Here is a 12242-nt window from a genome sequence, read left to right on the forward strand (position 1 = left end):
CTGAATGCAATCAACTGGAAATCATTGAATTGATGAGAACATCTGCTGTTATTTTCTTGGTCTCATTGTAAAAAAAACCCTTGAAAAAGTTGCATCTCAAAGGATAATTGGGTTTTTAAAGATGTGCTAATTTCATAACTCCTGCTAAATATCCTCATTGTCCCTGGAAGAGTAACTGTATATTAGTTGAATATTCCACTTCTTTATATTGATGAGAAATTAGCTATTTTGAAAAAATATATTTGTTTGCGTGTTAACTTTTATCTTAATCTTATTTATTAACTCTAATCATTTAATTTATATTTCTAAAATTTAAGAATTTGTGTAAAAGGAATTTTGATCTTTCTGCTTTGGTGTCGATGAGAATACTTAGTTGTGGTTAGGTGCATAACCAGGATGATGTCATTACTGCTCATGAATGCCCGGAGATCCCCTTGACTTGATGCCGGATTCAAACTGACATCAGGAAAGAGGGACTCTTCGCTACAGAGATTGATACATCTTTGTGTGCCAGTTCCTTCAGAGGTAAGCACTATTGTTTGAGCTGCTGACTGTGAAATTCATCCTCCACTGTGTTAGCCTCCCAGCTCAGCAGTTGAAGACAATTATTGCTGGTCAGTGGAGTCTTTGACTTGATTAAGTTTATTTATCATTGTCAATTTTCTGTTTCCCTTCATGAAGTCGATGATTTTTATTGGGTTACTGTTCTATGGATAAAGGGATCTGTCCTCTGCTTAAGTCATTCTAGACCCGAGTTAGTGATGGGGAGATCTAACTTAAATTGCTGGACAGGAAACCCATAGGACCAAGTGAAGCACTGTCATTTTTCCCCCTTATTTTATCCATTTAAAATCCATGTCACACAAACCAGCACTGAACCAGCTTGGTCACTTTTCTTTACTGAGTGTTAGGTATGTGTTGGGTTGAATTTACTCCTGTGTTAGGAGATTCGTTAGCCAAGGAATCCCAGAATCTGAAATCCTGTCTCACCCACTTACCAAAGAGGGCTGAGCCCAAGGGTCTTTATATATAAAGTACTGTCCCAGCTTAGATTAGCTAACTCAGCACTGAATGGGAAGCAAATCCAAGGTGTTCTGGCTTTTTTGACTCAGTGTATTGTCAAATGTTTTCTGTATCGACCTGATATTAGTGACAGCTTTGTGGCTCTGTCAGGCATCTTGTTTGTGGCTGGCAGCAAATTATATATATGATCATGACACTGCCAGTAACAATTCCTTTTCCCTTAACCCACCAATCCCCTTCTTTCTACAGGCATATTTTAGCTTCTGGTGCCATCAAAGGACCAGGCATTCTGCCGCATTATAAAGTAGGCGATCTGGGTCTCGTGCCAAGGCCCAAGCAAATGTCTCCCAGCGTCGCTGAGAAAGTGGGCCAACTGTCAAAGACAACGCGTTTGGATTTGCTCAGACCATTTGCCAATTCAGCGCCGACTGAAATGACTTGTTTACCGATGGTAAATCTCCAAAATAGATGTGCCATGTTTTATAGATTCATATGATAGTAACCTTTCACCTTTGGGATGCAGGTTCAGTTTCAGCCTGTATCAATGGCAGAGTAATTGTGTCTTCCAGCTCCAAGGGCTGAGCATGAAATAACGTTTTGGGAAATAAGGATGAAATTGCCGATTTTGTAGTTACAGTCTTCCAATTGTCCGTGATTATAGACTTGGTGTCAAAGGATTGAAGGATTACACATGCTACCCCTCTGTTTGAGAATAGGGAGAGATGTAAAACCAGCAGCCTCAGGCTCAGTGGGTGGTGCAAAAGCTTGACGGTGATCCAGGGTAAAATTAATTGACATTGTGAAAAGTATGAGCCGATTAATGGTTGACAACATAGATTTCGTAAAGGCAAAATTGATTAACTTGATTGAGCTTTCCAAAAATATAACGCGAGGTTAATGAGGTACTACAGTAGATTCTGTTTGTGTAGACTTTCAAAAGACATATTAAGTACCAGATGACAGCCACATTAGTAAACTTGAGGCCCATTTGTTTAAAGGACAGTGGTAACATGGAAACAAAATTTGCGAAGGAACAGTAAACAGAGTAGTAGTAAACAGTTACTTTCCTGATTGGAGGAAAGAATATAGTAGTGTTCCCTAGTTGTTGGTATTTGAGTATATTCAGTCATTGATCTCAGCATGGGGAATGCAGTGGTGCATCCAGAATTTGGCATCCCATGGCAACAGGCTTGAATTTCACAGATTGCTCCAAGATATGACCTCCAATCTTGAGGGTCATGGTGCCACAGTTGGTCTATGCATCAACTTGAGAGGATCAAGGCAATGAAGACTGGATGACATCATGGTTCTTCCATCATCATGGGCAACAGAACATTGATGATGTCAGTCACTACCCCTTACCAGGAAACAACATCCACAGGGAAAATGATGAGGTGTTTGATGGCCACATCAGTCTTCCACATGGTCTGGGTATTCAAATCCATCAACGCAACTCTTTATATCCATTGAAGTACCAACTGAAATCTGTGAAGCAAGACATGCAAGGGAATAGCAAAGTGGATGTCTTTTAACAGCACTGCCTATGTAAGGTTCAGGGCATCACTGGAGAAACAACATCCCCAATGAAGAAATGCTACATGGGACTGGTCATGGGCATTTACAGGACATTGTGACAGAAAGATGACTGGACTGGCAGGGCAATTATTTTGCCTCCTAGATGTACATCCAGCCACAGTAGTAGTTGAATAGACACCATCAGTTGGGAAGAGAAGATGGGGTCGGCCAAAGAAAACTCAGTGAAGCACTTTTAAGCAGGATGCCAAGAGTGGGACCTGGAGTGAAAAAGACCAACAAACCAGTGGTGGAGGAAGTTTTGGGTATACAGGGTGTAATACTAATGTTTGTAGATAATGCAAAACCCAAAAGTAGTAAATAATAAGATTTCAGGAGGACACAGACTGTTAAAATGATGGATTAAATTCAAAGCAGTGAAATGACGCATGAGGAAAGAATGAGGAACAGCAATACAAAATGAATGAGACAATGTTAGAGGGAGAGGAGAAGCTGTGGGTGCATGTTCACCATACTTTGAAAGTATTGAAGTTAAGGCTGTTTGGGAAATGGGATTCTTGGCTTTATTAATTAAAAGGATTAGAAAACAAAACCAAGGAAATCGCATTAAACCTTTTTAAAATACTCTTCAGACCTCCACCAAATATTGCATTCAATTCTTGCTACCATCCTTTAGGAAGGATGAATGGGGAAGGTGCAGGAGAGATTTACTGAAATGCTACCAGGGTGAGGGATGGTACAAAGGTTGATATCCTGTCACCAAGTCATCCTTTATTTACAAATGAACAGTCCTCGACTATAGTACTGCCGCATACAGAGTCAGGTACCAGAGTGTCAGTATCCCTGATACTCCATGTTTTTAGAGTCATACAGCACAGAAACAGAGCCTTTAGTCCAACTCGTCCATGCCAACCAAGTTTCCCAAACTAAACTAGTCCCACTTGCTTGTGTTTGGCCCATATCCCTCTGAACATTTCCTATTCATGTACATGTCCAAATGTTTATAGAATGTTGCAACTGTACCTGCATCTAGCACTTCTTTTGGCAGTTCATTCCACATACACACCACCCTGTGTGTGAAAAACTTCCCCCTCAAGTCCCTTTTAAATCCTTCTCCTCTTACCTTAAAAACATGCTCTCTTAGTTTGAACTCCCCCACCCTAGGGAAAAGACCTTTGTTATCACCTTATCCATAACTGGATCTCTGTTTGAACACTAAATTGTGAGACAAGCAAAGATGCTGCCATCATAGGTGTAATTATGGAATTTTTAATGGAAATAGTAAGCTAATAGTAACATTATTGGACCAGCAAATCAGTGACCTGGACTAAATCTCTGGCAGGAGAAAGTGAGGGCTGCAGATGCTGGAGATCAGAGCTGAAAATGTGTTGCTGGAAAAGCACAGCAGGTCAGGGCTTATGCCTGAAACGTCGATTCTCCTGTTCCTTGGATGCTGCCTGTCCTGCTACGCTTTTCCAGCAACACATTTTAAATCTCTGGCAGTACAAGTTCAAATCTCACTTTTACAACATTTAAATTCAAGTTGTTAATAAATAAAATCTGGAATAAATGACATCTCATTAGTATCCTTACACACGGATGAGGAAGGACACCACTTCGACTGGGACAACAAATCCATCCTAGGACAGGCCAAACAGAGACATGCACCAGAATTCCTAGAAGCATGGCATTCCAACCGGAACTCTATCAACAAACACATTGACTTGGATCCCATTTACCATCCCCTGAGAAAAATAATAGGAAATGACATCACCATAGGAAATGATGCACCACAGGAAATGACTTCACCAGCCCACAGAAACTCAAACATATAAATAGAAAGTGGGCTACACCACCAGTGCTTCATTCGGAGACTCACTGAAGATGTTACCTCGTATGATGATGAAACATCTGAAAACAAAGCTTCCAGCTCAGCAAGCAAACCTACATCCATAAATGACATTTTGAACAGTGGCTGTTAATTTGGTCCAATCAGGGAACTCATAATCTGTAGTCCAGGTGACTGACCTTGTTACAAATACAACAAAGGGGAGTTAGGTGCAGCGATTGGAGAAGCTGAGTTGTTTTCCTTAGAGAGCAGAGGGTTAGGAAGAGTAAAAGCTAAAAAGATGCTGGAAATACTTAGCAGGTCAGGCAGCATCTGTGGAGAGGAACAGCATTATTATTTCAGGTAGGTGACCTGAATCAAGCTAGGATAAAGAGAGATTTGATAGAGCTGTTCAAAATCACAAATAGTTTTGATGGAGTGAATAAGCCGTTTCCAGTGCCGGATAGGTCAGAACCTGAGGATGCAGATTGAAAATGTCTGATGTGAGAAAAAAGGGGCATGAGGAAATACTCTGCATGTCATGATCTGGAAGAATGGTCTAACTCTCTGAAGGGAATTAGATACATACTTAAAATAAAAACATTTATTTACAATGCTATAAGAGAAGAACGTGTTGGGAGGAGAATATTTAGATAGCAGATTTTAGGTTTATGGTCTCTTTCTTGGTGCTGTATCATTGTATAACTCTAAAGAACATTTGGGTCTACAGCACAACACTGCCTCTCAGTCTCACTAAGTGACAGTGCCGGGTGGCTATTATGGGAAATATAAAGATATCACACTGGTGCAGTCAAATGTGCTTGGAATTAAGCTGCAATATTTAACTCTATACATTTGACTGTGTTAAACCTTACCTTGGTGCTTTATTCAGACAAAGGAAGTCTGAAATGGAAAAAGGTGCATCCTCCAGCACCATAATTCATTAAGCTATAAGCTTTTCTAGAACTCTGTATGAACTTAAAGTAACCTGGAATTTGTTGCAATGATTTGATTTTAAAAATTGTTCATTGTAACCTTTAGTCTTCCAAATGCTGTACTTTGCATCATTTAATCACTACATCTTCCTGATTCACCTCATTCTCTCCCAGTCTTTTATCCTCCCTTCATTGCCAATTTTCTGTCCTCTCTCTTTCTCTTGTTGAGCCATTGTCTCTTTAATAGGATTGGCAGTAGTGTTGTGATATTGTCACTGGACTTGTATTTGAGAGGCCTGGACTAGTGGTCTGGGAAGAGCCTGGATCAAATCCAAGCAGAGTAAATACAATGAATACTAAATCTGAAATATGAAGCAAATCTCCATAATGGTGCCATGCAACTATCAGTGATTAATGTAAAAACCCATCTGATGCCCATTAGGGAAGGAAATCTGCTGTCCATACCTGGTCTGGTCCACATAGGAGTCTGATAGTAACATGAACATATGAACCCAGAACAAGCTATTCAGCCCTTGGGACAGCTCCACCATCCAATGTTTGTGTTTTGAATTCCATGTTATAATCTGCCTCCAATAATCTTCAATTCCCTTGTCTAACAAGAATGTCTCCACCTCTATTTTAAAAATATTTTAATAAACTGGTTTCCACTACTTTTGAGGCACAAGGTTCCAGATTCATACAACTGTCTGGGAGGAAAGAAAATTCTCGTATCTCACTCCTTAAAAGCTAAGCCCTAATTTCAATACAGTGCCCTATTGTTCTGGACTTGGCCACAAGAGGAAACATCTTTTCCACATCCACCTTGTCAAGATCATTCAGGATCTTGAATCTTTAACCAAATCATCCCTCTCCCTTCTAAACTCTAGTGGAAACAAGCCCAACCTGTCAAACCTCTTCTCAAAGACAACTGAATAAACATTCTGTGAACTGTCTCCAGTGTATTTACGTACTTCCGTAAATAGAGACAAAAGCTTACACACATTAGTCGATATGTGGTTTCACCACAGCCCTGTATAACTGAAGTATAACATCTAAAGTACTGTTCAATTCTTCTCAAAATAAAGGCTACCATCCTGTCAACCTTCTTGATTACATGCTGTCCCTGCATACTAATATTTTTTGACTCGAGCTAGAATGCCTTCATCCCTCTGCACCTTGGATTTCCATTCTCTGTTTAAGTAATACTCTGCTTTTTCATGCTTCCTGCCAAAGTGAACAACCTCACATTTTCTCACATTAGACTTCATTACCAGATTTTTTTGCCCATTTGTTCAACCAGTCACTATCCTCTGCAAGCTCATTTCTTCACAACAAACTTTTCTACCTATCTTTGTGTCATCTGCAAATTTAGCTACCATGCTTTCAATTCCATCATCTAAGTTATTGACATTAAATTATAAAAAGTACAGACATCTTTTGGACTCCACTTGTCGCATCCTGCCAATCAGACAAAGACCCATTCATGCACACTCTTTTGTTTCTGCCATCCAGCCATCTAGCCATGTTAATATGCTACCCCTTATACCTGAGCTTTCATTTGTCACAATAACCTTTGATTTGGCACCTTATCAAATCTAAACACAGTAAATCTACAGACTCTCCTTGATCCATGGCATATGTTATTCCTTCAGATAAGTTTAATACATTGTTAAGCATGATATTCTCCTTTGCAAAAACATACTCTTATCAGTTACCTCAAGCTTTTCTAATTAGGCAGCCACAACCTTTTTAGTGATCGATTCTAACAATTTTGCCACAACAAATATCAAGCTAATTGGCCTATAGTTTCCTGTTTTTTGCCTTCCTCCCTACTTGAATAGAGGGATTATATTGTTACTTCTTATTCTGATGGAACCTTTCCTGAATCTAAGGAATTTTAGAAAATTAACACCAACATTTCCTCATTAGACACCTCTTTTAAGACGCAGTGGTGAAGCCCACATGGTTGACTCTTAATTGCTTGAATTAACTCTAGCAAACCACTCATTCAAGAGTAATTAAGGGAGGGGAACCAATGCTACCTCGCTGCTGACACCCACATCTCACAAAAAAAACTCACTTTATCCAGATTCATACTCTGTCTGAGAGACTGACTAATGCAGAAGCCTGTCCACACTCTGTTACTATATGAGAAATTGATATAGAATACATTAATCCCACCTCATTAAAGAATATCACATTGTGGCATGCAGAATCAGAAACACAATGAGACATCTCACACACTACCATGAGAGCTAGCCCTAATAGCTGACCAAGAAGCCTTTAAGCTTGAGAAGTTACAGATGGTGATGGGATGGGTTGGGGTGATTTTCGGTCCTCAGCCTCGGCGACAGTGATGTCCTGGACTGAGGGACTTTGCTTTTCATCATGATTTTTCAACATAATATTTCTTCTCCTCGACCCCCCCCCTGTTATTTCTAGGATCCAGCTCCTGCAGATCAGGGAGTGCAGGCCTCGATTCTGCCCAACATTGCTGTGGCATGCTGCCTTCAAGACCAAGTTTGCGACCAAACTAGTTAGACTTTTGTGATCGTCGGTACTTTTTACAGCTAAACTCAATTATTAAATAGTGTTCTTACTGAATTTGTTATTTGTCCATGATTTAGATCATTGAAAATAATTAATAAAATTGCATTTTATAACTAAAAGAATTGTTCACTCTTGTGATCTTTGAGGCAATAGTTACAGTGATTGACTTAAAGGAATTTATTCAAATTGTAAGCTAGAAGTCAGGCATTCATTCTTTTGGGGTCTCTTATTTCATTGTACATTGACTTCAAAAGGCACTTCTACAATCTAGCGTACGGTCGATGATGGGTTGCTTGTAGAAAAGGCAAAGTTAAACCTCCCTGCCTTGCAGAATCTTGGAAGATGGGTGTTTAAGATGTCTCAGTGATGGTGTGATTCTGCTGTGGCAACATTTCCAATCTGACCAAATCGGGAGTCACCTATTGGAAGCCAGTGGATGCCTCTTTTAATACACAAGTTCATGCTCTAATATTGTTCGTCCCTGACTGCCATTTTAATTGGAGACCTGCATTGTACAATCTAACCTAGCAGCAAGAGAGACCAAGGTCAAAAGAGGAATGTGTTTTATTTTAATATCCTGATTGGACCGGCTGATAGCAGAGTGCTTCTTTAGATCCCACATGGGCTCCATACAGTTCTTTTACTGAGGTTGCCATTTCATCTGTTCTTTCTGCACTCCCTCCAGCCTACTTAATGTCAGGAGCCTTTCCTTCCTGTCATAACCTCCTAAATTTATTCAGCATTTCTAAAATAGTCAAATGTCCAAAATTGTTTCAGAAAGACGTAAGCTGATAGCACAGAGAGGTCTGCATCATCAGTTTAGAAAACACCAGCATCTGTCCTTTTAATTCGCACTAATTTTACCCCTACCCTGAATGTGTTGATACCAGCTGCGTACAGTTCCACTGTTTACTTGCCAACTCAAAACTGAATCGCAAGCTAAACTCAATTCTTTCTTCAATCTCTATACATAATGGTAAGGGTGCTGCTGGAACTGAACTCAGGATTTTCAAGCTGAAGATAAAAAAAACAAGATATTCCAGCTATCAGTTCAGAAGAGATTAGCCATGATTTTTAAGGAGTGTATTGGGAAGTTGGCTTTGATGAACAATTGTATACATTAGGCATTTGGATGTAAGTTTGCTCACTGAGCTGGAAGATTTGTTTTCAGATGTTTCGTCACCATACTTACCTAGTATGGTGACGAAACATCTGAAAATGAACCTTCCACCTCAGCAAGCAAATTTAAATCTAGAACCTCAATCTGAGCTACAAATCTTCTCAAACCTCGCTAACATTAGGTATGTTCCGAAAGGAAAGGAGACGGTTAGAAAGGTAGCATAATGGCTGCTAATATTTCTTTAACAGAACATTATTTCAACGTGCCTCCACACACTGCAGCACAGAGGGACTATGAAGAGCAGAGGAAAAATCACCTTTTCAAAGTATTCAATAAGAACGGGTACCCAATGAACACAGTCTGCCAATTTCTCAGCAACAAACCCAAACAAGCAGACAAAACGCACCCAGAAGCCCTAGCCATTCTCCCCTACATCAGAGACATCTTGAAAATGACTGCTAGACTACTCAGACCTCTTGGCATCATGGTAGCCCACAAACCCACCAACACACTAAAATAGCAGCTAACGAACTTAAAAGACCCTATACAGACAACAAGCAAAATGAACATCATTTACAAAATACCTTGCAAGAACTGTAACAAACACTAAATTGGACAAACAGGCAGAAAACTAGCTACCAGGATACATGAACATCAACTAGCCATAAAAAGACATGACCCTCTATCACAAGTATCCTTTACGTACAGATGAAGAAGGACACCACTTTGACTGGGTCAACACATCCATCCTAGGACATGCTAAACGGAGATACACATGGGAATTCCTAGAAGCATGGCATTCCAACTGGAACTCTTATCAACAAACACATTGACTTGGACCCCATCTACCACCCTGTGAGAAAAAGAACAGGAAATTACATCAACCACCTTAAGAAGCCAAGACACATAAATAGAAAGCGGGACATAACACCAGCTCTTCACTGGAGGCCCACTGATGATGTTACCTAGTATGGTGATGAAATGTCTGAAAATGAACCTTCCAGCTCAGTGAACAAACCAACATACAGAACCTCAACCTGAGATACAAATCTTCTCGTTGGCTGCTATTATGTTGGTAATAGGATTAGATAATTCAGAACCTTAGCAGAAGGACACAGCCTGATTAATAGACTAGTTAAATTCAAAACTAATCAGTGGAAAGCATATTTCATTGAGAAACCAGTGGCACCTATGGAAGATGGTGGAGACACTTAATGTTCATTCATTGAAATGAAAATTACACAGATTTATTTCAGGCAGTAATACTTTGGAGTATAGTACATGAATAGTTTTAGACATCATGTGGAAAGTGTAGCAATTTGAGAACAGATAACTTCAGATCTATCAAATAAAACCAGAAAGCAAATGTAGATCTGACAGCATTTTATTTAATATAGCACTAGACCTATGTTTCTCAAAGCATTTCCATAGCTAGAAGTTTTCTCATGTCATGTTAGTGTTCATAGAAAATAACTGCCATTGTTAGTCAATTCCATATCTGTTGTGTCAGTGATTACAGCTGATAGAAGGCAAATTAGATAGATCTAGAGCTTTTTTTCAGTCAGTCACTTCTCTATGTTGAGATGTATCTGGTAGCTCTACTTTATAAAGGCATTCACGTATGGATTTTGGGCTGCACTAGGATCTGGGTCAATTTTGTTGCCTTATAATTTATTATGAAGGTTTCCCATATTACCACCTTTGAATTTTGAGGGTTTATACAAAAATGCTTTATTTCAAGTTCTGTGCAATTTTTAAAAATGTCACTTTGAACATTGGAACATTTTTTAACGTGGCATTTATTGGCAACCACATAGTTTCAGCCCATTGCTAGACTTATTTGCTGGAGGTCACTTCCCTAGGTTTTATGACTGCTAGAAAACTAGAGTCATAGAGTCATACAGCACGGAAACAGACTCTTTGGTCCAGATATCCTAAGCTGATCTTGTCCCATTTGCTAGCATTTGGCCCATATCCCTCTAAACCCTTCCTATTCATGTACCCATCCAGAATATTGTAATTGTACCTACCTCTGCAACTTGTTCCATGCACACACCCTCTGTATGAGAAAATTGCTCCTTGGACGCCTTCTAATTCTTTGCCCTCTCATTTTAAACCTATGCCCTCAAGTTTTGAACTTCCCTACCATGGGAAAATGATCTTGGCTATTCACCCAATTTATACCCCTTGTGATGTCATAAACCTTTCTAAGCCCTCAGTGCTCCAGGCAAAAAAGAGACCTTCTAGTGAGTGCCAGAGTGCCATACTGACAGCATCTGAACACCCAACCCTTATTCTATTTTGCCATTAAGAACTAACAGTGTTATGAAGATGTGGGGTATATTGTACCTTTAAGAGAGTTAAAAACTACTAGTGACAGCACCAAGTGTTCTCAATAAGATACAATGTAACATGTGCTCCAGCTACTGGGGTAGCTAGGGGTAGCTGGTTGCCTGGAAATGACAAAGCAGACTCAAATTAGGCCAATCAGTTTAAATTATACCCCGAAAAATACCAAATTCCAATCCAGTTTTAATTTAGTATATTGACAATCTTTGAATTGCCAATATGCTTTGGGGGTATAAAACCTGGGAAAATTGAGCAGTTGGGAGGAGAACTGCCAAGCCAGCATGTAGAGACTGCCCAGAAAATAGCTCTCTAAAGTGTACCTTTATCGATGAGTAACCTATGAAGCAGAATCCCCCAAGAAGAAAAGAAGACAGGAATACAGAGAAAATTGAAAGTTGCCTGGTTTTGAGATAAGACGTTTTGTTTTCCAAATTTTAATCAGGCGTTTTATCGGACTAGTGTTATAGAGGGGAAGATAAAAGATAGGTTAGAGGAAGGAGTTGTAAATAGTTATTAGTTAATTATTCTCTGTTATACTTTAAGAAATAAGGTTGTTAATTTTTACTTTAAATAGTTCTTGACCACTCGAATATTCACAGATTGCTGCATGGGATAAATCCTTTCTGTGTTGCTGGTTTACATTAAGCGGGAGAGTTTACCCCATGTTGTAAAAACAGTTATCAAACCTTTTTTTCAATCTTAATCTCTGTAGAGAAATCTGTTTTCTTGTTTTCCTTTACTTAGAATATATGTTAAGGTATTTAAAAGGGATAATTATTTATGCTTTCTTTTTATGAGCTGTATGTATTAACTAGTTTGCATTTTCATTGAATATATTTTGTTTTCTAAGCCAACCATAGATAATTGACTAACTGTGTAAAATATTTAAATTTATATCATGAAC

At 39.2% G+C, this 12242-nt stretch overlaps 1 protein-coding gene across 1 annotated transcript in view; it reads left to right on the plus strand.

Annotated features, from left to right (window-relative positions):
- cfap157 (cilia and flagella associated protein 157) overlaps positions 1 to 7982 on the plus strand; it is a 38201-nt gene extending 30219 nt beyond the window's left edge. Inside the window, exons 8-9 of the mRNA XM_043720435.2 lie at positions 1273 to 1474; positions 7762 to 7982. Coding sequence (XP_043576370.1) covers positions 1273 to 1474; positions 7762 to 7860 — 301 coding nt within the window. The 3' untranslated portion in view covers positions 7861 to 7982. The remainder of the gene's footprint in view (positions 1 to 1272; positions 1475 to 7761) is intronic.
- Positions 7983 to 12242: the final 4260 nt, after the last annotated feature.

Source organism: Chiloscyllium plagiosum, unplaced genomic scaffold (genome assembly GCF_037043375.1).
Source record: "Chiloscyllium plagiosum isolate Xiang-an unplaced genomic scaffold, Cpla_swu_hap1 HiC_scaffold_21, whole genome shotgun sequence".
Taxonomy (NCBI): domain Eukaryota; kingdom Metazoa; phylum Chordata; class Chondrichthyes; order Orectolobiformes; family Hemiscylliidae; genus Chiloscyllium; species Chiloscyllium plagiosum.